At 40.3% G+C, this 27,629-nt stretch overlaps 1 protein-coding gene across 2 annotated transcripts; it reads right to left on the bottom strand.

Moving 5' to 3' along the window:
• Positions 1-5,976: 5,976 nt before the first annotated feature.
• On the bottom strand, positions 5,977-10,688 carry LOC147622972 (filament-like plant protein 4). 2 transcript variants are annotated; one of them, XM_086820989.1, is made up of 6 exons: positions 10,343-10,688; positions 9,843-10,203; positions 9,553-9,730; positions 7,080-9,465; positions 6,895-6,958; positions 5,977-6,756 (listed from the first exon to the last, which is right to left on the bottom strand). In XM_086820989.1, the coding sequence occupies exons 2-6, from the start codon at positions 9,999-10,001 to the stop codon at positions 6,112-6,114; spliced, it is 3,432 nt and encodes a 1,143-aa protein (XP_086677115.1). In that variant the 5' UTR covers positions 10,002-10,203; positions 10,343-10,688; the 3' UTR covers positions 5,977-6,111. The 2 variants fall into 2 exon arrangements, with proteins under 2 accessions (XP_086677115.1, XP_086677116.1); XM_086820990.1 differs by having other exon boundaries at positions 9,843-10,134; positions 10,343-10,481.
• Positions 10,689-27,629: the final 16,941 nt, after the last annotated feature.

Raw genomic sequence — 27,629 nt, 5'->3', positions numbered from 1 at the left:
GATATAAAAGCTACCCAGGATAGGTAGAAGCAGTATGTAGATAAGAAGAGGCCAGGCAGAAAATTTGAAGAAGCAGATATGGTCTTCATTCGAGTACACCCAAAAGAAGTTCTCTGTCTCTTGGGAAGTACAAGAAGTTATCCCCCAGATATTGTGGACCATATCTGATTACAAAGAAAGTAGGTGACTTAGCCTATGAACTTCTTCTGCCTCTCATCTCAAAGTACATAATGTATTTCATGTCAGCCTACTTAAAAAGTATGTACCGAGCCCGAATCATGTGCTTAATGATCAACTCTTAACTTCTTCAACCCAAGGGCTGATGGAACTCCAACATGAAGAAATCCTTGATGTTCAAGAAAAGGTTCTCAGGAACAGAATTCTAAGAGAATTATTAGTCAAATGGAAGTTCTATCCTTTTAAAGACACCACCTAGGAGAAAGAAGCCAACAAACTGATGCGGGATTACCCCCAGTTTGCGAGATGAGGACATCTCGTGTTTTTCAAGTGGGAGAGGATGTAAGATTCCTCCCCATCCCATCAAGATGTCCAGATTCTTCCCCTGTAATCAATCCCCTTTTCAGAAATATAAAAGATCTTGTTTCTACCTGTTTTAGCTTAGAGAGAGAAAATATTCTAGAGAGAGATAATTCAGCTTTTAGATATCTTTGGATGAAAAAATATCCTTTCTTATTAAAATAAATTTCCCCGAAACAGAAGTTCAAAAAGAATTTCCTAAGGTGCATTAGAAATAAGTTATAATCTGCTCAAAAGACTTTAGTCTAAGGGTCCAGATTTTCAAAAAAAAAATGGATTAAGGTTCTGAGGGACCAATAAGATTAATCCAAATGTAGAGAGGAGATAAATTAAAGAAATAAAGAAAAACCCCCCAAAAATGAGTAAATACTCACATAAGATGAAGAGTGGACTAAGAACCAAAGGAAATATTAAAATTTTGAATTTCTGACACCTCAAAGTGGAGATTCCCCCTCATGAAGAAGGCGCTTTTTTTCTCATCAATCATTACTCTCCATTTTAAATCAATAAAATGAGATATTTCATCTCTCCTCTCTTCTATTTCAAGTCTAGTTCCAAAAAGTAAGCTGAACTGACCCAAAAATGGTAAAAAATTGACCAAACTGATTTGAAAAATTCTAGAATCAGTTTGCTTGGTTTGAGGCTCACTTTTTCCTATAAATAGAAGCCTCTCCCTTTGTAAAAGCTTAATAGTGTTTATGCATTGTTACTCTACTCCTACCCAGAGCCAACAACATTGAATTTTCTTGATAATTGAATTGTTTTTGACTTAATCCTCTCCAAAGAAATTGGTGGTCACTCTTGATCCAAACAAGAGTAGAACCCTCAATCCCTCAAGCCAAAGGAAAGCTTACAAACTCCATGTAAGCTTATTGTTTCTTACTTTTTAATTTCAAATCTATGGTTTTTTTTATTTTCTTGTTTTTATAGTAGATTAAATTAAATTCTGATGCTATGCCTTGATGAAAAGGCCATCCCCTTCTCTTCTTACAAATCAGCCTTTCTTTATCTTAGAATGATTAACAAATAGATTGATTAAACTTTTCTTATTGTTTATCTCCTCTTGAAAATTAAAAATTATGTAGATTAGAGTCCTTTATATCTAATTGGGGTTAATTTAAATAGAAAATAGAATGTTAAAAATTAAGAAATGACAGCTATATAAAGGAGGTTATGGTAAAATTTTCTTGAATTTTATGAAAAAGAAAGTTTATTTTTATATTATTCTAAAATAGTAATTCCCACCGTTTGTGCATTCTAAAAGAAATGTTCTAATTTACTCCATGTACATATTCACCTATGAATGTGCATGGATATCATTGATATTAATTATTGAATTTAATTTCTATACATAGAAAGATGCATGTTGAAAATTTTTATTATAAAAGTGTTGTATTAATTGAATTTAATTTCTATGCATAGAAAGATGCATAATGGTAATTTTTTTTAATTATAAAAGTGTTGTTTTCATTGAATTTAATTTTTATGCATAGAAAGATGCATAATGGTAATTTTTTTAATTATAAAAGTGTTGTTTTCATTGAATTTAATTTCTATGCATAGAAAGATGCATATTGGTAATTTTTTTATTATAACAGTGTTGTTTTCATTGAATTTAATTTCTATGCATATAAAGATGCATATTGAAAAAAATTTTATTATAAAAGTTTTATTCATTGAATTTAATTTATATGCATAGAAAGATGCATATTGAAAAATTTTTTATTATACAAGTGTTATTTTCATTGAATTTAATTTCTATGCATAGAAAGATGCATATTGAAAATTTTTATTATAAAAGTGTTTTTTTCATTGAATTTAAATTTTATGCATAGAAAGATGCATAAGGAAAATTTTATTATAAAAGCGTTATTCTTGTAAAAAAATTGATTTTATGTATAGATAGATGCATAAAAGGTTTTTTTTTATAAAAGTGTTATTCCCATTGACGTTGATTTTTATGCATAAATAGATGCATAAAGAATTTTTATATCAAAATTAGAATTCTCTTTAATTCTATGTTTAATTTCTATGAGTAATTGATAAATGAATAAGTAAATTGCTCTGAGAGAGAAATTTCTATTGTTTTATATTCACTTGGATTGTAAAGAGAAAATTCAGAAATTCTATCGAAGTCGAAATATTCAGATAAATGATTAATTTATTCCTCATCGAAATTCGTGATTAATTTAGAAATAAGTTAAGTGAATATTCAATGAATGAAATTGAGTAAAATAGTAACTGAAATATCACCCTTTTTCGAGAAAGATAGTTTAGGAAAAATCTTATCAAACTCCAACCCTGAATCAGACTATGACCAAGACCAAACTCTTCGTCAGTTTCGAGGAAAGAAGATGTGACCAGTTCAAGAAATACACTCAAAACTCCCGCCAAATCTAAAAGTAAGTTTGAGACCCTTCGAATTGATCTATGGATTACAGAATTCGAGGAATTTTGTTATGGAATTGAGACTTACGATCGAGAAGTTTTGGGGATACTGATTTAAGATATACTCATTGTATTCAAAAGAAAATCAAACTGAAAACTTGCATAGAAACCCTGTTTTCTTAAAGGACTGTCTTACGCTAGAATGCTGGAGGGAGCATTTGGCATATGTGTTTTTCTAAGGGAAATTCAGTTGCAACACCTGGCGGCGGGGAGTGTTCAAAGGACAGCTCACGCGGCAAAGCCTGACCAGCCTCGGTATAGTTAAAATGGTGCGCTTCCGGTATGATGGACGAGGGCCAACGAAGCGGTCCCTGAGTGAAGTTCCAGGACACCTAAGGAGAATCCTGGAGGGTTCTGACCAGGAGATGCACGGGCTCACAGTGCCTAGGACACCCATGCGTATGTCATGGAAGATATTGTATGATGGACAAATGATTATTGTAATCTATTACTGGATCTCGTTTTGCTGACCAGCTGGTCTCAACGGAGAGTCCAGAGTGATACTGTTTTTTTTAGAAACAAGGACTGGATGAAAATTTTGAATTATGACAATTGTATTAAATAATTGTTTGTCAATGGATTGTTTTATAAGTTAAAGTTTTAAAGAGAAGTGTGTGGGTATCTTTATTCAAAAGCAAAAGTTAAGAAAGGCATTTAATTATGGGTGGGTAAGTAATTGTCTGGTTCTACCAATTCCAGTGGTTGGGTGGTAGCTAACCCATGGGCCGGATGGGGTTAGGCTGGAATCAGTGGAGTTTTAATAATGAATTTGAATAATAGGAATACGTTTGAATTCGAGTAGTTAAATAAGAACCTCAAGACTTCTCTAATGATTACATCAGTGGCTGTGCCTGATTTGGTTAGGAAAAAAGCGTTGATTTCTTCAAGTTAAGTCTGTAATAGTTTTCCTTCTATCTGGTTTATTCAGGTGAAGGATAGTTTAGTCTCTTGACCCCGTTAGAAATTTCGTTATAAGAAAATAAAAAAAAGGTGGAATCGTCCCCGTTTTCCAAGAAAGGAAAATTTTCCCGGTTTCGGTTTCGAAAATGACCACCAGATTAGTCTTGTGCGCCCAGATATTCGAGGGCGAGGCCCCGAGTAGGAAACCCTGCCCCGCACAAGAGGAAGCTACTTTCGCTGCTAGTAACCGGGAATCCGGTGTGCGGAGGGGACAGAGGGGTCTCACACACATGGTATGCCATCATGCATGTCTGCCACATGTACATACATTCATTATTCGTTGCTTCTTGCTCTCGTGCAATTTTTCTCGCAGTCATCTCGTGCAATTTTTCTTGCAATCATCACCTTCACCCTGCTTCTTGTTGTCCTACAATCAAATTCGTTGGTTGCTTCTTGCTCTCCTAGTGAATTTCGCGATATGTTTTCGCATATTTTCTTGTTTCAATTTGGCCGAAGTTGTATAATTGTTTTATAAATATTCCATCAAAGATTGCTGCTTTTAGATTTTAAAGAATTTAATTTATTTCTCCCAAATATGTCATCAAATCACTATAACGCGAAGAGGGATCTCGGTGAGAACTAACGTACCCATATCGCGTTGTAGTGATTTTGCCTAGAATGGTAATTTGCTTGCATAAATGTCTTGAAAGTACAACAACACAAGAAGAGATCTTGGTGTGAACTCTTTCAAGCATATCGCGTTATAGTGATTTGTCCTACTATCGTTCTTTTTTTACTTTTTCAAAGATTTCATCGTTTAGATTTTTAAGAAATTAATTTTTTTCTTTTTACAAATAATTGATCAAATTACTACAGCGTGAAGAGGGAAGTTGGTGAGAACTCTCCCACCCATATCGCATTATAGTGATTTGTCCTACTGTCGTTCTTGTAGTGATTTTTCTTACAATCGTCATTGCCTTTGAAATATTGCATCAAATCACTATAACGTGAAGAGAGGGTTCCTTGAGAATTCTCCCACACGTATCGTGTTGCAGTGATTTTGACACATTTTTCCTTGCAATTTCATTTTCTCACTAATATTTCATCAAATTACTACAATGCGACTAGAGATGTCAGTGAGATTTTTCCAACGCTTATCGCGTTATACTGATCTTGGCTAGTTCTTTATTATCTTACACAGAACTTTCGTCGTCCTGACATATTTCTTGGCTTGTAGATGGAACCTTTCGAGATTGAGGTTGAGTCTGATGCTGGCCTTCAAGAAACCCCAGATGATCGACTTCCTGTATAAAGTTCGATAGCATCATCACCATCTTGAAATCTCACGCATGTTTAATTTCAATTTTTCCATCGAAGACATGATCGTTTCTTCTCATTCGTATCTTGAGGAGAAAGGGTAGCAATTTCAGCAGACCACTTTGAGTGATACAGTCATGTTTGACAACGTCCAGTACGTGCACGTGAATGATATCGTGCCTTCAACAACCCTGAGACAAAAGTTAAATAGGAATGTTTTAAAGGTGCCAGATGATAAGAAGAAGACACACAGTAAGTGCCCCATTTACAATCGCAAGTGTCGTCTCGTTGCTTAGCATTATAGATTTATCTGCTACCTGCATGTGCTGCTTGAGGATGAAGAAGTTACAAATGAAAAAATTGAGGAGAAGCCAGAGGAACCTCCAAGAACAGAAGATGAAGTTCAAGAGATTGCGGAAGAGATAAACTTGGCTGCAGAGAGGGACTTAAGTGAACAGTTGGATATTGATGCACTTAGAAGAGAAGACACCTTAGTGATTACAGGTGTGACGAGCAGCCCTCTATGATAGAGAAAGCAGGAGACATTCCAACCCCACTACTCCCCACATTTGCTATTGGTAACAAAGAATATTTGTTAAATTACAGATATTCAAGCCCTCTTTGACACAAGGGAAGACTACTATCGGGGAGCAGCTTCTAACGAGGGTTGGAATCTAGTATTAAGAGTGATTGGTTGGAATCTAGTATTAAGAGTGAATTTTTCAGTATGAAAAAATATAATCCGGAGGAACACAAAAAAAAAAAAAAAACAACGGATCGTATATCAAAATGCTCCACCAGTGCTTCACATTAATTATTAGTTTATAGTTGTGGCAAAGTAGAGACAGCGTCTTTGGCTGTACGACAATATTACACTGTGTAACTGTGCATTTGGAATTTTGGACTTTGTTAACGCAAGACTTCATTTTTGGTCCTAAAGAAAAACCTACTGAAACTGGAACTGCCGTTCGCTTTCGAATTATGACGGAAATTGGTGGTGGGCGCGGCTGCGCGCTCCATGGATTTTGTCAAACTGGTGCGAACAGCGGCATTGCTGTTAGGATTTCGTCGGGGGCCGGCAACGCCACGTGTAGGGGAGACGGACGGAGAGCTTACGGCGCTGTCGGGAGGGCTGTCATAGATGCTCGTCGATCCGTCGTCCATACGTAGATGCTCAGCCACGGAATATTGCACACCGTTAGAGCCACGATAGGCCACGTCGGAATGATTGCGAAGAGGGTTCGAATGGCTGTTACAATGAGCAGGCTGCGCTTGTTGTGAATAGTCGGAGCTGTGGACGTGACGGCGGACGAAGGTGTCATTCCTTTTGCCGGGGCAAGGCGTTGATCTCCTGTGGTGCGGCTGGTAGCGGCCATCAAGCTCCTCCTCGGGTTTTTGATCCAATGGACCATAATTCAGAGGCATGCTCGAATCGAACGACGCGGCGGGCGAGTGAGCAGAAGGCGATGTCAGAGCCGTCAGTTGCTTCCCCAACACAAGAATTGTTCGTTGGCATTCCGCCAGCTTCTCCTTGGCTGCGGCCACCTCCCGTTCCTGTTACAGCAGAATCTCAAATCATCAATAAACCAAGATAAATAAATTCTTTAATTGCTTTCAGGAGAAAGACTAGAATTAAGTAAGCTGTGGTAACGCTCGACTATTGTGCACTAAAAGATGCAAGCTTTCAATTACCTTTTTTGCGCGGGCGTCTTCACCTTCGAATCTGCAAGACTTGCTGTGCTCCCTATCCACATATCTGCGGACCAGTGTGATTCAACGAGGTTAGCATGCGTTAATCAAATTGCTAGATAGGGGTTAAGCCCACTAAACATGCGTTAATAACATTGCAGCTAGATAACGTAGGGGCGGTTTATTACCCTTGTAGTTTTTGTTCCAGAGCCTCGCACCTGGCCGCCGCTCCGTGGTATTGTTTTCTTTGGTCTGCAAGCTCTACGGTCAGAGACGCTACGCTCCTTTGCAGCTTGCTTACCTCAGTCTCCGCTTTCTCTAATTGGGCTTGCACCTCTCCTCTCTTAGCTTCTTCATCAGCTAGTAGTTTGACCTGTTCGCTCTGCAAGTCTAGCATTCGAGCTTGTAAGTCCCCAATCAGCACCTTCGCTTCCGCCAACTCGGACTTGGTGAGCCGAAGCTCCTCTTCAGTAACACATAGCTGCTTTTGCAACTCACTTTTAGCTTGCTCTAGTTGCTCGTTGTAGTCCAGGCCATCTAGTTCTCCTGCATTGTCATTATAATCCTCAGGAGCTCCAGTAGTAGATTGTGTGCAGGCTTTCTTTTCATCCGGTTCCATGCTGCTTTCCATTGCCAGCTCCTTGGACAAGAGGCTTTCCAAATCCGATGTTTCCGAGTTGAAAATGCCACTCAGCACCATTGCAAATCTTAACAGGAACTCCATCACGCTGCCTTTCCCATGCAAGAGACTGTCTTTGGCATTCATCAAACCCTGGACATGCTTTTCTGCCTGAGAATTAGGCATTGCTGCATGGCCTGATGGGTTGAGTAACATCATTTCCAGCAGAGAGATGAGCTTGGACAAGACCAAGCTGAAGCTAGACACCAGAACCGATTTGATAGGAGCGGTTGTTGAATGACCACTAGGAACAGACACTGGGATTGTCACCAACTCCACAGAAGCTTTGGGCTGCACTAATTGACAACCAGTAATGGTGGGATTAACGCCATTGTCAGAATCATCGTCCGTTGCATCTCCAACAGATGCAACGGCTATGCGCATCTCAGCAAGGATCCTATCCAATCTCGACATGATTCCATGAGCCTCAGCCAGAGAGTTCATGCTTTCCTCCACATCTAAGCCTGGGGTTTCAGATGTCAATTTAACCCCCAGTTTCGCTTCTGCTGAAGCCAACTTAACTATGGCATCCTTGCACATGAGGTTGGCTGATTGCAATTGGGCCTCTTTGCTTGCAAGAGTTTTTAATGTTCTGTGGTCCTCGGCACTGTGCTTTGATTGTGGCTGATCTTGCTCACGGTTGTCTTTGGTAACAAGCTCATGAACAGTGGTGCAGGGTAACTCTGCTTGGTGATCATGATGCTGCTGTGCTTCCATTAAGAGACCTTCCATAGCATCAAAGCCACATGAATCCATGGACTGCCTAGAGGCCTGCCTTACCTTGTCTTTCTTAAAGTGATCAAGCTCTGTGATCAGAGCAGATGCCCAAGACTCGGCACAGCTCACCTCATCATCCAATTTCTCGGACGGCCCACTTATGGCTTCTGATTGCAAGAGAAAACTATCGAGAACCCCATTTCTGGACCCACTGGTGGGTGTCCCCTGCAAGGATTCCAGCTGCTCCTCTGCTACAGAGAGCTTGTTTGCAGTCCTGGCACACATCTGTCTAGCAGAGTGAAGCTCAGCCGTCCTCTTGGCCAGAGTTTCTTTGAGGGTTTTGGACTCTTCTTCCATGGTCAGCAACCTGTCCACCATGAGTTCTATATCTTTGCAGGATGCACTTTCTCTCTTATCTGCTAGTGGATGCTTGAGTTGAAGAGGAGAGTGGTCCCAAGAAGAGGAAACGTTGCCTAGTCCTCCTCCTCTGCCAGCAGGACCTAAAGACCTTCGCCTCTTGCTGTGTTCACTCAAGGCCTGCTCTCTTCTAAAACCGGCGTCCGCCTCCATCTTCATCTGAGCAAGCGCTGCAGGTCCCGGCAGCTTCTTTCTTACAAGGGTGCGGAGCCTCTGGCATTCGGACTCTAGCTTGGCGATCTTCTTCACATTCTCCAGGTTAAGCTTGTGCGCTGCATCTGCTGCCTTCCTACTATACTCCCTCTCCTCGTTTCGAATCTCGAGCTCTTTGTTCACCACGTGCAGCTCGTATTTCAACGCGAACATCTCCTTCTCTAGCGATTCCACCTTCACCTGCAGCAGCCTCACTTCCGTTTCTGCTCTCGCTTTGGCTTCTTGAGTCTCTGCGATTACTCTGGCCCTCTCTTGCAGAGACTTGTCCATGGCGCTGTTATGCGCATCCGACTCCATCAACCTCTGCCTCAAATCTGCCTCTATCCCATCCAGCTCTGCTTTCACCTTGTTCCACTCTTGGGTCTTGCAGTCTACGGCTTCTACGATCCTCTGCTGCTGCTCCTCCCGAGCGTGCCTCACCTGCCTCATGCACTCCTTCAAAGCTTCATCTAAACGGGCTACCCGCCCCTCCACCATACTCCTCTGCTGCATTGACGCGTCTAGCTCTTGCTTCAGCGAAATTGCGTCCGCTTCAGCTTTCTCCCACCCTGCCCAGTTTAATAAACCAGTCAATAATTAGAGTTTATGATTAATGCAAAAGAGATTTACATGGGGGAAGGATAGAAAAATTATACCTGAAACAGCTTCCTCTGCTACCTTAGAATGCTGTTTCACCATAGCCTCTTTGCTCATCAAGTCGCCCACAGCGACGTTGAGCTTCTCTGTCAGAGTATTCACTCTCTCCTCAGCTTGCTCCTTCAAGGCCACAGCTTCCAAAGTCCTTGCATTTTCCAGAAGAAACCGTGGCATCTCCTGCAAGTGAAAGTTAATTACATGGTAATTAGATACCATCTGCCTCCCAACGAGACATATTGAGCAAGCGATCTAACGCTCCCTGAACTCAGAAAGATGGATTCCACACTACCTGCTCTGGCACCTGTAGTCTAGAAGCCGGCTCCTCGAGAACTTCAAAAGAAACGCTAGCTGGAGACACACCATTGAAAAGAGAGTCGAAAGAAGCCTTGTGTGTACTAGCTTTGTTGTGGCTAGTTTTCTTCCTCCATGGCCAATTTCGGCGATCCATAACACAAATCTTAACCACTACGCGGCGTTGTTGTAAGCGCTGTGGCCGTGTTGCCTTGAAGGATTATGGATGCCCAGATGAAGGACCCCTGCTCTGGCCCGTTTGAAGCTTTGAGCGTCCCTCGAAGTTACAGCTGTGAGGCAGAAAAAAAACCCCTTTACTGTAACAAACATCGTTCATCGAATACCTTTCGATGTGGCCTCTGAAAGACAGACACCATTACAACCACCTTATTCCCTTTCAGCAATCTAATACCATTATCGACTCTGCGAAGCATTCTGAACTTGTCCACTTTATTGTGATACATAATCCAGCCTTGAACAGTGTAAAGAGCTCCTCACCTCTGTTCTGCTGTTGGCCTTTGGAGGAGGATGACGGAATGATTGCCTAGGTGAGCAGCCACTAATTGTATGGTAGTTTATCAAGACCAGTACAGGAGATGAGATGACATTGTCCTTTGCTTTATGAATTGGCTAGCTGCATTACAGGCACGGACCACGGTCATGGGAGAGAGTTGTAGCCTAGCAGGCCACGAAAACAGAACATAGCTTGAAGACAAGGCCGACCCCGATGGAGACCATTGAGAAAGAATAGTAAAGCGATGCATGGAAAACTTAGATCTAAAGTTACGTCGCCCTTTCTCTCTCGACCTCCATGTCGAATCTCAATTACGTGTAGCATCCAAATGACACTAATAATTCAAAGCAAACCTATTTACTAGGACTGAGGAGGTTTTCAGTTCAAACCGTTCAATCACACGGATGGACACGGGCGGGGATCAGTATGGAAAGAAGAAAAGGCTACGTAGATCTGAGGAGAAAAAACAACAAAAATCACTATCGTGTTGGGGTTCTCAATTTTTTTTTAAAAAATGAGGAGATACGTACATATTATTAATTGCAAAATGAAGCGTGGGCTGGTGGTGGGGGTATCTAGCAAGAATCGTAAAAGCAGAGAAGGCTGTCGACTCGAAATAGTGCAAGCAAGCACGACTTTCCAGTTTCACCCTTTCGGGCTAGTAGCTGCTGGGAAGTTACTGTAAGAACTTTTATTTACGCAGACTCTGGACTCCAGAGCAGGAGCTTAGGAAATAAGCCAAACGACCAATACCTAGCCTTGGAGGCTGGTAGAAAAAATGACCGTTACAAGCCTGGCAGGCCATAACCTCCCCCCCTAAATAGCCAGCATTAAATGCCAGTTCGACGCAAAATGCTGCTACGTCGCATGGCAATCACACAACGCTTTATTCTGTTTTTAGCACCACCACGACGGTAATGAGTGACATGGCATTTCCTTGGGAATGTCTTTAAAAAACAAATTCCCAATTTCCAAACACATCCTAGATCTTGCATTTATATTTTTAAAAATGTAGAAACTAGAAAATTATATTAAAAGGAAAATAAAAAATGGTCCAGGTATTCTGAAATACAGCAAAGTAAAAAAACTTGTATTGCCCTCTACACATCACTTTTCATTTCATTTAAAATTTTACAAAGAAATCCCATCTCTCCCCCTCCATCAAGAAACTAGAATGATCCCAAGATATCTGATAGCCCAGCAAGATACAGGCCTCCATCATTGCTTCAGTAGTGCAGCCTCTAGGAGATTGTTTCTCCAACATACCCCCCTTTTTAGACCATTTCTTCACTGTGGGTCTGGTTCCCACTGGGTTCTCTATAAAAGCAACAAAAGTGTGATCAACTTGTTTTTCTTTAAGGTACCATCTCTGGAAGTCTCTTTTTCCCCCCCAACACCTCACATGTAGCATACAAGTCAGCAATTGCGAGCTCACTCCCAGTATGATTGAAACTTCATCCAAACCAAGGCAGAAGTCAGGTGATGTTCCTCTACAGATTTAGTAACAGCAAATCCAGCTCAGTACATCTCAGCTTATTCATATTGCATGCAGACCATGTGCAAACATTTATGCATTAAATCTAACTCTTGCATAACAGCAAATCCAGCTTAGTACATCTCGGCTTATTCATATTGCATGCAGACCAGCCCATGTGCAAACATTTATGCATTAAATCTAACTCTTGCATACCAATACTTGAGACCTTTAGAAAGACAATGGCATTCCTAGTGGACCAGATTTCCCACAAAACACATGCTCTGATGATGTTAAATAACTGCCCAATCACTGACTAACCATTTACCAAGAACCCAATCCCCCCAGGATGTTTGAATGCCCAAACTCTTCTCAATCCATTTAGAGATCTTTGGCCACGTCCCTCTAATTGTAGGGCAGTCCCAAAAGGCATGTTTACCATCTGAGGAAAAAGAAAAATAGGTACATGAGGCTTTTTAACCAAGAAGCTTACCTTAGTCCCAATGATTAGAATACTAGACATGAGATCAATCACTAGCTTGCAATTCAACAATGTCCATAATATACTAGAATATACTCTATCAGCTCATTGTCTCTTAGGTTGTGGGCTACCATTTCTCTTTTCTTGATCTCTATGAGTTTATTAGTTGCACTAGCAGCTTCATTTATAAGATTAAATAGGTCAATCTCCATATTTTCCATTTGAAATGCCTCTAAATCTTCAAATTTAGCCATCAATTCACCCCACTCTCATCTACGCATTCAAAAACAAGCATCTTTCAAACACGCACACACACACACACATGCACACACATACATACATACTTATTTGATATGCACATACATATAGATATATCTATATTTATATCTATATAAATATATGTAAATATGCATATACATATAAATACACACACACACACATACATACATACACACACACACATATGTATATATATATATATATATATATATATATATATATATATATATATATATATATATATGTAAATATGCACGTATATGTATGTATGTATGTAGATGTATATGTATATTTATGTGTATGTGTGTGTGTGCTTATATATATATATATATGTATGTATGTATATACATATTTATTTATTTTTTGGAGAAAACTTTAAGTTATATTAATAAACCGTCTGATTTTACAGTCCTAGCAGACTTATTTTACAGTCCTAGCAGACTTATTACAAAAAAGCTTTTTAACAGAGAAGCTTAACTTAACAACCTTTCTGGCTTTTCAAGCGAAGCTTGGACCTCTATGAGGTCCATGACAAAGTGCATCGGTTCTTCATCTCTGGTAACCACTTCCATTAATTCCCTCTTTTTGAAAACTAACTTGGCCTCGGTTTCTAGTATAACATCCATCATATCTTCATCCACATCATCCATTTTTATCCACCAGAGTTTCATTCAACTCTTCTATCTCGGCCAGGTGTCCTTTAAAGCGCTTCGCATATGCATTAGTAAGTAGTTTTTCAGTCCCTGAACTTCTTCAATGTGTTTTTTTAAGAAAAGAATTTCTATTAGTCCACGCAATCCAAAGAAAGGCTAATCTAATTAAATTCCACATTTTAGATGAACAACCATTTGATTCTCCCAACAACACCTCCTTCTAGTTAAGCTCATGTGGGTGGTTGGGATAGATGCATTGCTACAAAAACAAGAGCGCCGGTTTGATTTTATTATAGTGCATTAAAAAATGGGGAATGGTTTCCCTTGTCTGCATCTCTGACATAGCCCATCACCTAACCCTATTGAAGCTGCCCTATTATTTCTCCACAAGGCATGGTGTAGTATAAGCCACATCAGACAAGACATTTTAGGAGGGACATACTTCGACCAGATATTCATGAAGCGAAAGTTCCATTGATGCTTGTTCCAGCTTCTGTTCCACCTTCTATTTAATTTAGATCATAATTGTGGATCACATTTTCTAAATCGTGGAATAGGTAGCAAAGAGTTCTGTTTTTTTCAAACAAAAGTATTGGTCAAAAGCAATCCTTTGGACTGAATGTATTGAGCATTGTGATTGTGCCAAATTGATACCCTTTGCAAGAGGAGATTGACATCCTCTATGTTAAGCCTTGCTGCTTTAACACTACTGATAAAAGGCTCAATGTCATCTCTTGGTTGAATGGGACGTACCTCTTGAAGCAGCCTTGGTGGAGACGGGTGGGGTGCCGACATCTCCTTGGGGGCGAGAGTGTTAGTGGGGAAATCTAAAGGTATAGAAGGTAGTCGAGAGAAAATACAGTCGGCCTCGGTTTTGTTAGTAGGAGTAACACTTGGAAAGGGGTGTAGTAATTTACTTGCCATAGAAGAGAACAAAGGATAGGTAGTAGGAATGGATGAGCCTTGTGTTTCTTCTTGGCCCTCACCTAAACTAGGGTGTGGGTGGGTGGGCTTGTTAATTTTCATGAACTCTTGGAGTTCTATAAGATCTTCTATGGTAATATTAGGATATTCTATATGTACTTTATCAAAATTATATACCACATTATCATCATGGCCTCCAAATGTTTATGTATATTGTGGTAAAACTTTATAATACCAAATGGATGATAGAGGGTGGACTCTGAGAGATTTAAATGTTGGTGTGTATTATAAACCTTTAACCACCCATGACTAATGATCCACTGATAACTACATGCAACCACCTCGTAGTTGGCCGATGTTGTGGGTATAACATCTAGCATAAACAGGTCGAGTTTGTTGACACTATTATCCAGGATGTCAGATTGTTGTAACATCCAACACTAACTACTTAAGGTGCGAGGCTTAAGTCGTGAAAGGCTTAAGCCGTGAAAGGTTTAAGCTGGGAAAGTCTTAAGCCATGAAAGTCTTAAGCCGTGAAAGGCTTAATGCATGAAAGTTTAGGAGTGGGGCTTAAGTCGTGAAAGTTCAGGTGCAGGGCTTAAGCCATGAAAGGCTTAACCCATGAAAGTTCAAGTGCGGGTCTTTAACCCGTGAAAGTTCAAGTGATAAATCTATCAACTATCATAGTTTTATGTATGATGTTTTTGAGTGAAAATCAGTGTAAATGTGTATTTATAACATATCATAAACATCAGAGTGTGATTAAGTGCAGTGGTTGTTAGTGCTACCGAAGGGTTGCTTTGAGTTCTGTGAAATAGCAGATTGTTATTTCATGGGTTTAGGGAACCCTTGCCCTTGTGAGGCGCTTAAGGGTGATGATACACATAGCATGCAAGTAGAATATATACAAGTCATGGCGACTCAAAAATAGAATGATGATCATATGTAGACTAGTGGGATAATAATGCATTCAATTTTTTTCATGTTAGGAAACAAGAAAATAAAGGAAACAATCCAAGTTAGGGGGCAAGCTCCTACCTGGGAGAAAAGATCGCAAGCAATGATAAATGGCGGACCTCTGAGCACAATACTGTTGGCGACGAACACGAATGCAAGCGATGAAGAATCAGAAGCAGGTGAACACGACGAAGGCTCATGCACAAAAAAGAAAAAAAGAAGCTTTTATGTTCTAGCCGTCGGTCTCGACGGCGGGGCTAACTTAAATGGGTAACCCACGTGTTAGCGCACGGTTGGTCCATGGTTTGTGATAATTTCATGGCGTGAAGTGGTAGGGCGGTTCATGACGTGAACCATTTTAAAATGTTTCATGGCATGAAGTGTTGAAATATACAAGTGAATAGGGTGTGTGCGGGAACAAGCCCTTGGCTAGAGGCTATAAAAGAGAATGTGTAAATGTGAGAGAACCTGTGAAAAGGTGAGAAGAATCTACTGAGAGAGAATAAAGAGAAGCATGAGAAGATTTAGGAAGTGTGGAGATATTCTGGGAGAGGTGGAGAGAATCAAGCAAAAGAGATGGAGTGAATCAAGGAGAAATAAGTGGGATTAGATGCTTGGATGTAAACTCTATAAATTGAGGCATTGGCCTAATAAGAATTTGCTAGTTTTTGATTATCCATGTCATTAAGCTATTAGTTAATTACTCACTAATCATGTCTTAATTATCATCTAATCACTTTATTAATGATGTTGATTCTAGCAGTTGATCCACCATAGCTAATCACATTGCTGTAATTTTAACATTGATTAGTTAATTACTCACTAATCATGTCTTAATTATCATCTAATCACTTTATTAATGATGTTAATTCTAGCATTTGATCCACCATAGCTCATCACATTGCTGTAATTTTAACATGGTATCAAAGCCAAGCCTAGAATCCATCAAGTTTATGAGCCCATTATCTAGTTAATTAGGATTAGTAGATAATTAAGAAATAATCAAAATTTTTAGTTATTTTCAAGAAGCTTTCTGTACCCCCAGCTAGTGGAGGAGCTCCCTCTCCTTGTAGGCTCAACCATTGCCCAAGCCCTTTTAGGGACTCATTCTAGACTCAAGGGCCTACACACAGCCCAAAGGAATTGACGAGTTTCAGCGCAAAACGCCGGCGGCGACGGCAGTACGATTTGCAAGCACGTTTTTTTGGAGAAAATCAGTGATTTCTACTTCATCAAATTAAATGGGTCTAATTCCTCTTAGCCCCGGGGGTTTTCAAGCATGCTCTACAAGCTGGTGAAGTCAGAATTTGATTTGATCAAGTCTACAGTGAGATCCAAGCTCTTCATCAAATCTGTAGGTGACTTTGGTAAAACATAGATTAAGCATTCAATGTTTGGTCAAATCTTGTGTTTCTTGGCTTAATCCTCTACTAGACTAATTGCTATTGATGGCCTTGAAAGGATTTGAGCTCGTTTGAACTCTAAGGCCTCAGAATTGGGGTCCCTGCATACTCTGTTTTTTGCATATAAAATAGAGGATTAATTTGCTAATCAGTGATTAATCAGAGCTAATCACTATATTTTGGTGCAATTGAGGGTTCAAATTAACCATTAGGTATCTGATACAGATCCTTATAACTTCAGATTTCAATTCGGAGATGGTTTGATACTCCAACCATTCTGTACAAATTGGTTACCCTTGATTTAATGTAATTTCTAGATTTATGCTGATAAATTTATGGTAATCATCATTTTGCATTTAACCCTTGGTTAATGCCTACAAATCACACTCAAATTCAAGATTATTCATAGCCAGAGTTGCATTTGGGAATGTGCATAAGAATGAATGCTATATGCATTATGTATTGGGCACATTACATCAGTGTGTAAAAATGGGATCAGACACTGCCCTTGTCCAGAATAAGACAAGAGGTAAGACCTCCCGCATAGATTTGGGTTTGCATTGCATAATGACACAAGATAAACATCCAAAGCCCAAAAGAACTGTCAACAAAATATTTAAACATGTTGCTCACATGGAGCAAGAAGAACTGATGGACAAGCTCATGACCCCAGCTCATGAAAGAAGAAGAACATCTCTTTCCAAGAGGAAGATCCACACCAAGAAGAAAAGCTAAAGGAAGCATTGAAGGAAGACATGGACACGAGAAGAGAAGCTGCTACACAAGAAGACTAAAAGAAGAGGAAGACATGGACGCGTGAAGAGAAACTGTCACGACAAGAAGACTGAAGACAAGAGAAGATGTGAGGCTCCAAAGAGTGAGGAGCCATGTGAAAATCTCTGAGAGAGAGAGAGAGAGAGAGAGAGAGAGAGAGAGAGAGACCCCACAACCCAATGTAACATGCCCCAACAAAGTAAAACCACCTCTGAGCCACTGATGATGTAGGCCTTATGGTAAATGTATGTGTGAGCACTTTAGTCAAGGTCACGGGCACTTGTAGTAGCCTTGGACACATAGAGAGAGAGTGTGTCAAGGACTATGAGTTTAGGGGCTTGAGGCATGGACAATCAAGTAAGAGAGAAACTTGGTATAGGGTCCAGGTGTGCTAAGTTCACTTGAGGGGAGGTGTGCTAGGCACTGGTCGCGGACTATCAAGTAAGAGGGAAACTTGGTATAGGGTCCAGGTGTGCTAGGAGTATTCACTTGAGGGGAGGTGTTGAAATATACAAGTGAATAGGGTGTGTGCGGGAACAAGCCGTTGGCTAGAGGCTGTAAAAGAGAATGTGTAAATGTGAGAGAACCTGTGAAAAGGTGAGAAGAATCTTCTGAGAGAGAATAAAGGATAGCATGAGAAGATTTAGGAATTGTGGAGATATTCTGGGAGAGGTGGAGAGAATCAAGCAAAAGAGGTGGAGTGAATCAAGGAGAAATCAGTGGGATTAGATGCTTGGATGTAAACTCGATAAATTGAGGTATTGGCCTAATGAGAATTTGCTGGTTTTTGATTATCCATGTCTACATTAAGATATTAGTTAATTACTCACTAATCATGTCTTAATTATCATCTAATCACTTTGTTTTTAATGATGTTGATTCTAGCATTTGATCCACCATAGCTCATCACATTGCTGTAATTTTAACATGAAGCACTAAGATTGTTCATGACGTGAACCGTTTTGGCGCATTTCACGGCGTGAAGTGCTAAGGTTGTTCACAACTTAAAACTATCTGATCCTTAATGCATGTAAGTTTCGATACCTTATGGTTGCCTATATGCTCAAACACCCAAAGACACAAGTTATGCATTCAGAGAAGGATTTGATACACATGAAATGAATGGTATCCTTGCCATCATTCAATTGTGTTGCTCTTTCTCCCCATTGAATATGACAATTACTGGTGAAAATCCACGATCGTCCAAGAATCATCTCTTCTTCCATGGATCCTGCAGGTATGACAAACACCTTCCCCACCAAGGGATTATTTCTCATAGAAATATTAATGTTTAAAAATCCCATAGCTTTTGTAGTTAATAGATGCAAACTTCGGACTCAAGAATTGGTGGCTTCCAGGTGAGGTTTGTCTAGAGCTACCCATGTTTCATATAAGAAATCAAGTTATGACTTGATCGTGTATCAACCAATGCAATGCTCTTGGCATGAATCTTTTTCAGAGAGACTTTTACAATGAGTTGTGCCGGCACAATGTCCAGGTCATCCTCATCTCAACAAGAAGTGTGAGTGAAGCCATGTTCACATGCAATATTCTCTCCTAGAGTCTCTATTTGGCTTTGGATTCCCTTGCCTTGGCTTCTTCTCAAGCTCATTTGATTTTTAATTTGGTCACCTCTTTCTTTTGTTTCAATAAATGCTCATGTGTGAGCATCTCTTGGGTCAGTGGTCGATAATACTTCTTGAGTTTGCTCCCATTGACGTATCCTTCCATTTGTATTCCCTCGATATAGACCAACCCTTGAGGGCTGTTCTCGAAGTCTTCAATCTGTTCATGTACTATATGTACTACGTGAACAATGAATTGGTCAATTCTCCAAGTTTAATGGCTTATATCTCAAAATCTCTACGTACAAGCCGAAATAGAATATTTCTTGAAATTTGAACCAAGGATCTGGAGAGACGGAAGACTCTCTACACTTGTAGCAAGAGTAGCATGATCCGTGTGTAGCTCAATCCAATGGGATTTGCATCCCTTTTGGAGCTAGGGATTCAACTCGTACCGATGCACGGAAGCTTATCCACGAATGGAGAAAATGCTATGAACACCACTACCTTGACATAGACTTTACACACACAAGCTCAATCTTGCCATAGCTCATTCACTCATCATCCCAATCATTCATGTATCCAATACAAGAAGAAAGCTAAGCTAATGCATACACAAGCTCAAAGCATACTTCATTCTCAAGCACTTACTTCCCTAGCATGCACACAAACCTTGAAGCTTAATGGAACTTGAAATAAACATGCATTCTCATTCACTACTCAAGCAATGCCTTGCCCATGGATAAGCTACAATCTATGGAGAAGCTTAAGCTTGAATTCACTACCACACAAAGCCTAATATAGAATCCACAAGCATCAACAAAGAAGCATGCACACTAGAGAATAAAGATGAGAAGAGAGAAAAACATCATCTCATTGCATTGAATTAGAAGAGCATTGCTCATACAATAGTGTAGATGGGGAGAGAGAAGAGCTTGCACCTCTATGAACAAGAGGGAGAGCTAGTCTCAAGAGAGCTCAAGCATGAGTTTAGCCCAATGTGTGTTTGAGCTCTCAAATGAGCCATGATTTATACCAAAACTCCTAAAACTCCCAAAACTTCCCATGTGGGATTATTCTCAAGCCCACTCCCACACTCACCTACAACTTGGAACTCTCTACAAGAGCCCTAAATAAGAATGTCAAGTCTCTCCTTTTCCTGCTTCCATCTTTGTGTTGCATCCTTGCATTGATCACCACTCATCATGCAACATTCCCCCCTTCCTATTTTGTGCATGTCCTCGAGCGCGTAGATGCCAAGGAAGAGTAGCATCTCCAGTGTGTACCTGCAACAAGCAAAACGATAGGTGGTTTGTGTGTTCTTTTTTTTTCTTTGGAAAGCAAAAGTATTGACAGACAATAACAAAACAAGCAATTTTACTGAATAAGACATGGCAATAAACGTCCAATTAGCTAGAGGAAGGAAACATTGAAGCAGTGTAGAGATTGAATAAGTTAGTTCAAGCCTTAATAATTACTACCTGCAGCTAATTAAAGTAAAGAATGTTTTATGCCAAATGTATTGTTCTTTTCCTAGAAGGCAAAAGACAACAGTTAATCGAGGGACTATCAAGTAATGCTTAGTGTTAAGGTTTAATATTTTAAGCACAACGGCGACCATCTTGGATTAGACAAGCATTTCTCTTGGTGCCTTTCTGTCCTCTTTTTTTTTTTGGGACAAGGCTCTCTTCAAGAGTATGTTTGCGCACCCGCGGTATGGCTATTCCTTGCTACACAAGGCATTGGTCTGGGAAAGGTATAGACCTCCCTCACCTACCATGAATAACAAGGCAATAGGCCACAAACATATACACTTTTCTTTTATTTTTGTCATGCCAATTTTTGTTATGGAAGGTTTATTAGATTGTCCCTAAGCAATGTCCTAGTAAAGGCAAGATATCCACTGACGGTCCTATGATTAATTTAGTCTCTTTGTCCTAGGTCTGGAACTCTACCTTTAGCACAAAACACTAATTACTTTGTATTGCTAAACAGGTAAAAACAATTACGGTCAAACTTACACTATCAACTCTAAAGCCACTAGAATGCTATCCCTACTCTAGACCAAAGGAGATGCATATTGCCATGCTTAGTAAAGTGAAATTTATAAACAATCAAGCAACAAGAACAATACAGAAAACACTAGAGATTGGCATGAGTTCACCTGTTTCTTTTAAAGCGCTGGTTGGTGAAGAATTGTTTGCACTTGATTGTATGACTGTCAGTTGCGGTACTAAAGCAGAAGATGTAGTTTGGTGCTTGTATCTGTTTTATTCCGACAAAACAAACTAAACAGAAAGAAAATTAAAAAGACAAAAAATAAAAAACATTGGTGCTAAACACCGGATTTGGTCGAGGAGAAAAACCCAATGGGAAAAAGTGCCCTGGCTTCTAGTTCTTATTAAGAGAGTACAAAGGCTAGTCTTGCACTGGGGGTGGATGTATGTCTGCATTCTCAGGTGGGTGGGTGGACATTAATAGCTTTAGGATGTAATGATAACCTAGAACATAATCCTACCCATGGAGAATATGGCAAGGGAAGAAGTGCATCTTCACTAACATATGGTATGGGCACAGTAGGAAGGCTAAAGAGGCACCTATGGTTTTGAAACCGTTCTAAAGACTCACTCACATTGAGCCAAAACTGACATGTAGATTCATGGGGAAGAAGAACCTGCAAAATGGGAAGGGTTAGCAAACGAAGGGTGTCCTCGCACCATGTTTGAGCTCTTTCCTCTTCCGAGAGTCTTTGTTGGTTGGGTCCACATTGTGGCATCATAATTGCCCAGAGATTATGTCATTGAGGTGTGACCCCCATGATCTGCTGCATCATACCAGTGCCATAGCGACGGAAGTATGTGCGACACTGCCAACATATATGGGAAGCATTCCCCAATACCATACGAGCACAGTCACGGGGGCAGTGTGGAAACGGATGATGTTGCTGGTAGTATAACTCCACAAATTGTCTTCCACAGCAATCCTCACCCACTGGGGCATAAAAATATCGGGAGTGCATCTGAAAAGGTGCAATGCTATAGCCCCCTTGATGGTCAGGGTGAGTGCTATCTAGGTCCAAAGATGGACTGCATGTGTCATCTAGCCAAGTCTCCATTTGGTTATTCTACACAACACATAAGGGAGTGTTTAGATTTTTTTTATTTAATGCCAGTTGAACGAAGAATGCTAGTATGTACAGGCATGACGGAAATAGAGCTAATAGATTTGATAGATGAATTGCCCAAAAAGTAGCTTTTGTAGCATGATAGCTCTTTCAAGAATGAGTTTGTTTTTGGATGTAACATTATGCAAAGTGTTTGTGGGGTGTTGACGTATGGCACAGGTTCCTTTTTGTTGGACTCTTTTTGGTACCCATTTCAGAGTATGTGCAAGAGATTGAAGTTTAGTCAGAGGTGAGACTTTAGCGATAGGCATAGGAAATGCATTGGGACAAATAGGAGGAGGTGTGAATGTAGATGTTTGAACACTTCTGAGCTTTGGCAACCATATGGCAGCTGTGTTCTTGCCATCCCATTGGGCTTTCAAAATTTTCTTGGGTCTCCAGAGTGCCCAACTCTAACACCTATGCTTGTAGACTTATGGTTGGTAATGTAATTTGATTAGGGAAAGAGTAGAATACCGACGACATTCCAAATAGTTGGAGTTGTAGGAAGAATGCTCTTTCCTTGATAGTCAGGGAGTCTACTTGTGTAGGAGCCTGATTGAAAGTCGTCGGCTTTGTAAGACAAACTTTGACATTGCTTGTGTTTTGAGGAATAGACTCTGAACTTGATTCGGTTGCAATATCCTCCTTTTGATGTGTTGCTTCTGAGATAGAAGTGAGTAAAGGTACCCACTTGCCGTTTTCTTCCCATGTCAGTTTGGAGTATCCCTTCCTGTTCAAGACCTTCTGATGATGTTTGATTGACGCGTCAGCTTGTGTTTCCACCTAGACTCTTTCAGGCTTGGTAAGGCGTGGTTTCCAGTATTGATTTGGTTTCTGTAAGTGAGGTGGTATTGAGACTGCTTTTGTTCTTGAGTAGATTCAGGAACATAATTATGTTTTGCTGCAGTAGTCTCTGCATTCTTTTTTGGTAGCCACAAGGTAGTAGCACCCTCATAGTAGCCTTGTGCTTGCAGAACCTTCTTTGGGATCCACCGTTGTTGAGTGGTCTTGTTGGAGGTGAAACTATTGGTTTTGGTGAACCTCCTCTTTAGCTTTGTATTCCTTGGATGTTCCTTGGCAGCATTGGGTCTTGGCTTGCGAGCTGCTTTAGGTAACCAGATTTGAATTCTAAGTGCTTCCCCCCTTCCGTAGCCTTGTGCATATAAGAGAGATGTTGGCGCATGCCATCCTTGAGTATTGTCATTGTCATTATTCACCCAAATCATTGGATCTTTTGAGGTTGTCTCTATCACAGTGGTGATGGTCTCCACCTTTTGAAAAGATGGGAGTGTCGAAGCACTTGATCCTGTAAGGTGAGTAGAATTTATCAACAAGGTGTATTGTCGGGAGTTCTAGTCCATACCGCATCTGGTGGTTCTAATCCATGATCTGCCTAGAACAACATCCACCACTGCTTGGCTCTTGTTAAGCAACATAAAAAGTCACGTGCATAGATTGATCCTGAATGGACATATTAATACAGCACTTGCCTAGGGCTGGGGTTTCATCACCAGAGAAACTCTGGAAGTTCAATGATGCATTGGTGATGAGCAATGGTTGGCCTGATGATGTCCATGCTTCATAAGACAAAACATTGCAGTCGGCTCCCGTATCTATAAGTGCAGACGCTGCAAAGATTGCTCCTTGAGTAGGGATCCTTACATCAATATGAAAGGGATCTACAAAGTCTTCATCATCATTCAAGTGGATGGCCATGATAGCTACCTTGCGACGCTCTCGTACTAGTGCTACTCTAGCCTTAGCTTCTTCTTTTGCTTGACTTTGTAACAAAGCTTGAGCTTTTTTACGTGTCTGACTAGCATGTATGCGTATCAGCATATCATCTGTTAGAGGTTCTTCATAGCGCTTCAAGCGGCTACCATTGATGAAGTTAGTCATTGGCTCTCCATCTAAGGTTTCCAACCTTACTGCACCACTCGCACTAAGCTCGTTGATCACAAATGGACCAAGTCCTCGCATTTTCAGCTTGTATTTTAGCTCAACCAGGCGAGAACAAAATGGACTTTCAAGTCTCATATGCTAGCCGCTAGTTGAATAATGCTGAAAAGAATTACACCACCACGGAAAGAGAAGGCTTAGCTATGATCTATGCTGTGAAGAAGTTTCGGCATTACCTTTTGGCCAACAAATTTACATTCTTCGTAGATCATCAAGCTTTGCTTTACCTTGTAAACAAGCCATGTGCAACTGGAAGGATTGTACGCTAGTTTGTTATTCTACTTGAATTTGAATTCGAAGTAGCAGTAAAGAAGGGAAAAATGCATCAGCGGGCTGATCATCTTTCCAGGATAACTTCAAGAGAAGCACCCATTGGTATAGATGATGATATTCCTGACGCTACTCTATTCTTGGTTGAGACAGCACCAAGATGGGCAGAACCCATCATTCAAGTTTTAACGACAGGATTTGTTAACTCCATTAGTCCCACCAATGAAAAGATAATGACCTTAGAGCATTGTGCTCCTTATAATCTTCTTTCTGGACGATTGTATAAATTAGGAAAAGATGGAATACTTCGTCTATGCCCTGACCCTGATCAATATGATGAGATTATCTCATATGTCCATGTGAGCTTAGGAGGCAAACATGTCTCGAGAAAGGATACGGTTAAAAGAGTTTTGTGGGAAAGATATTGGTGGCCAACACTTCATGCTGATATAGAAGAGTACGTACGGAATTGTAAAATTTGTCAACAAAGGAAACCCATTCCTCATGTGACTCTATTTTATATTTCAACAACACCTAATTGGAGTTCGTACATTGTGAAGTATTTGACGCAGGGTCATACGGACGATAAGATGCCTAGGCATAGAAAGAGAGCCATAGAGGTAGAAGCAGCGAGTTTTCAGATAATTGAAGGCCAGCTGTACAAAAGGGCCAAAGATGGAAACCTACGGACTTGTGTTTGTGAGAGTGACTACCTTAGCGTATTGACTCATGCACATTCAGGGTTGGGGGTGGACATTTCTCTGGAGAAACAACTGCCAAACTTATACTATGGTTAGGACTATGGTGGCCTACGCTTTTTCATGATGCAACAGAGTATGTCAAACAGTGTGATTAATGTCAAAGAGCCAAACCTCCTACCAAGTATGAGGACATGCCATTGAGACCAATTATGGGGGTTAAAGCTTTTGCAAAATGGGAAATTGATTTTGTGGGACTGATTAAACCACCAACACGCCATACACATGCTGAGTATATCATTGTAGCTACAGATTATCTTACGAAGTGGGTAGAAGCAAAAGCCACAGTAAAAAATGATGCTAGGACCACTGCAAAGTTTTTATACGAACATGTGTTTACACGCTACGGTTTACCTATTGAGATTGTGAGTGACCAGGGTGTGCATTTTATCAATGAAGTCATTACCTTTCTTTTGGAAGACTTTATGGTCATCCATAAGAGGTCAGCGCCTTATCACTCGCAAGCAAATGGTCAAGCTGAGAGCACAAACAAGACTCTTTGCACTGCGCTTACAAAGATTGTTGAGGGACATAGAACAGATTGGGAACAGAAACTTCACTCAGTTCTATGGGCTTACTGAATTGCTTACAAAATGTCCATAGGCATGACACCTTTCAATCTAGTTTTTGGATTGGACATTATCCTTATGATAGAATTTATTGTACCTACACTTCGAGTTGCAAAACAACTTGAGTGGACGGATCATGAATTCTCTACACGGATCGATGAATTGGAGAGGCTAGATGAAGACAGGCTATTGGCAGTCATTGGCATGTATGCTAAAAAATGATGCCAAAAGCGTTGGCATGATACGCATGTGAAGAAAGGTCGCTTCAGGAGAGGTGATCTAGTGTTGCTTTACACATTGAAGAAACAGTGTTGCATATCTGTGCAAACAATTGGAGTCTGAGCACATGAATGAGGGAGACTCAATGGACAACTTCTTAACCAAGATCAAAGATTTTAAGCAACAGCTCGCTAGTGTGGATGAGATATATCCTGATAGTACATTGGTGCCCATAGTTCTCAATGCATTGCCAGATTCTTATTAGAGTTTTTTTTCTACCCTTAGACTCATATGATGAAGGGAAATCCAAATGCCCTTACATTTGATGAGCTGATTTCAGTGAGTCTTGCAAGAAGAGAAATCTAGGCAACATAGATCTGTTATGCGAGTTGGTGACCAAGCTTTTGTTGACAATCAGAAAGGCAAAGGTAAAGCTTCTTCGTATGGTGGCTATAAGCCAAAATCAGAATCCTGAGGATAAGGATGCAGAGAAAGAAGATGATAATTCTGAAAAAAGAAGGGCAAGTGTCACTATTGCAAGAAACTAGGGCACTACATAAATGAGTGCAAGAAAAGGCTAGAGAAGGTGAAAAAGAAAGAATCGGGTATGGCTGTGTGGCTGATGCACCTACATCAAGTGAAAAGAAGAAGGAATCTGCAAGTTTTGCTCAAGATAATTGGGCATGGACTGTACATTATAGCTATGACCCTTCTGTTCATGATGTATGCATGTCAGTGGGGCAAAATCGGATGCTTGGTACTTTGATAGTGGTGCTAGTAAGCACATTACTTCACAAAAAAATTTATTCTCATCTCTGGAATCTGTCCCAAGTGGAGGAACCGTCACATGTGCAAATGGTTCCTCATATCCTGTCAAAGGAGTTGGTAGAGTTGTGCTCACTACTGCAAATAGGGACGCATTTACTCTTTCTAAAGTTTTATATATGCCAGGCATTAAGAAGAACTTGTTGTCAATTTTTAGCCTTAGCCTTGTCAGGCTTGATGGTGAAATTTGTGGATGACAGATGTACAGTTCAGGATAGAAATGATGGTTATTCTATCATTGCCTCTCAGGTACCTTGTTTCATGGCCTATACAAGATGGATGTATTTGAGAAGTTGCAGCATGATTCTTGCTATAGTCTCACGACTCATGCTATGAGTGATGCAGAATTATGGCATGCACAATTTGGCCATCTGAATTATGGCAATTTGTCACGCCTTCAAAGGCATGATATGGTGTTTGAGTTGCCAACTCTTGAGACCCCTGTTAGACATGTATGTGAGGGGTGTATTCTTGTTAAAATGCATCGGGCATCATTTCCAAAGGATGGATCTGTGAAATCTGTTAAGAAATTACAGCTTATACATAGTGATGTATGTGGTCCTATGAGGACACCATCTATTGGGGGATATCTCTACTTCGTCGCTTTTATTGATGATTACTCTAGATATAGCTAGATGTGTCCATCAAAGTAGAAGTTAGAGGTTTTTATGTGCTTCAGGCACTTTGTATCCATGGCTGAAAATACATGTGAATGTAAAGTTGGCACCCTTCGTTCAGATCGAGGGGGGGAGTATATGCCCAAGGAACTTCATGCATATATGGCTGAAAAAGACGTAAGGCAATAGTGCCATACACACCTCAGTAAAATGGTGTGGCTGAGAGGATAATAGGTCTCTCATGGAGATGGCACAATGTATGGTGACAGCCCAAGATTTACCTCATGGTTTTTGGTTAGAGGCAACTATGTGCTACCAAGGTCTTGTAGTCTAAAACTTCTTATGAATCTTGGCATGGCAGGATGCCTTTTATGGCTC

The sequence above is a fragment of the Cibotium barometz genome, chromosome 27 (genome assembly GCF_041138505.1).
Source record: "Cibotium barometz isolate CiBa-2024 chromosome 27, ASM4113850v1, whole genome shotgun sequence".
Lineage (NCBI taxonomy): Eukaryota > Viridiplantae > Streptophyta > Polypodiopsida > Cyatheales > Cibotiaceae > Cibotium > Cibotium barometz.
This window is presented reverse-complemented; position numbering and strand designations above follow the sequence as displayed.

Coding starts and splice junctions, on each gene's coding strand:
- LOC147622972 (XM_086820989.1), bottom strand. CDS start 10,001: ATGGATCGCCGAAATTGGCCATGGAGGAAGAAAACTAGCCACAACAAA. Junction 9,466..9,552: donor AGCAGAGGAAGCTGTTTCAG/GTATAATTTTTC, acceptor TAAACTGGGCAG/GGTGGGAGAAAGCTGAAGCG. Junction 6,959..7,079: donor CTGGAACAAAAACTACAAGG/GTAATAAACCGC, acceptor ACTGGTCCGCAG/ATATGTGGATAGGGAGCACA.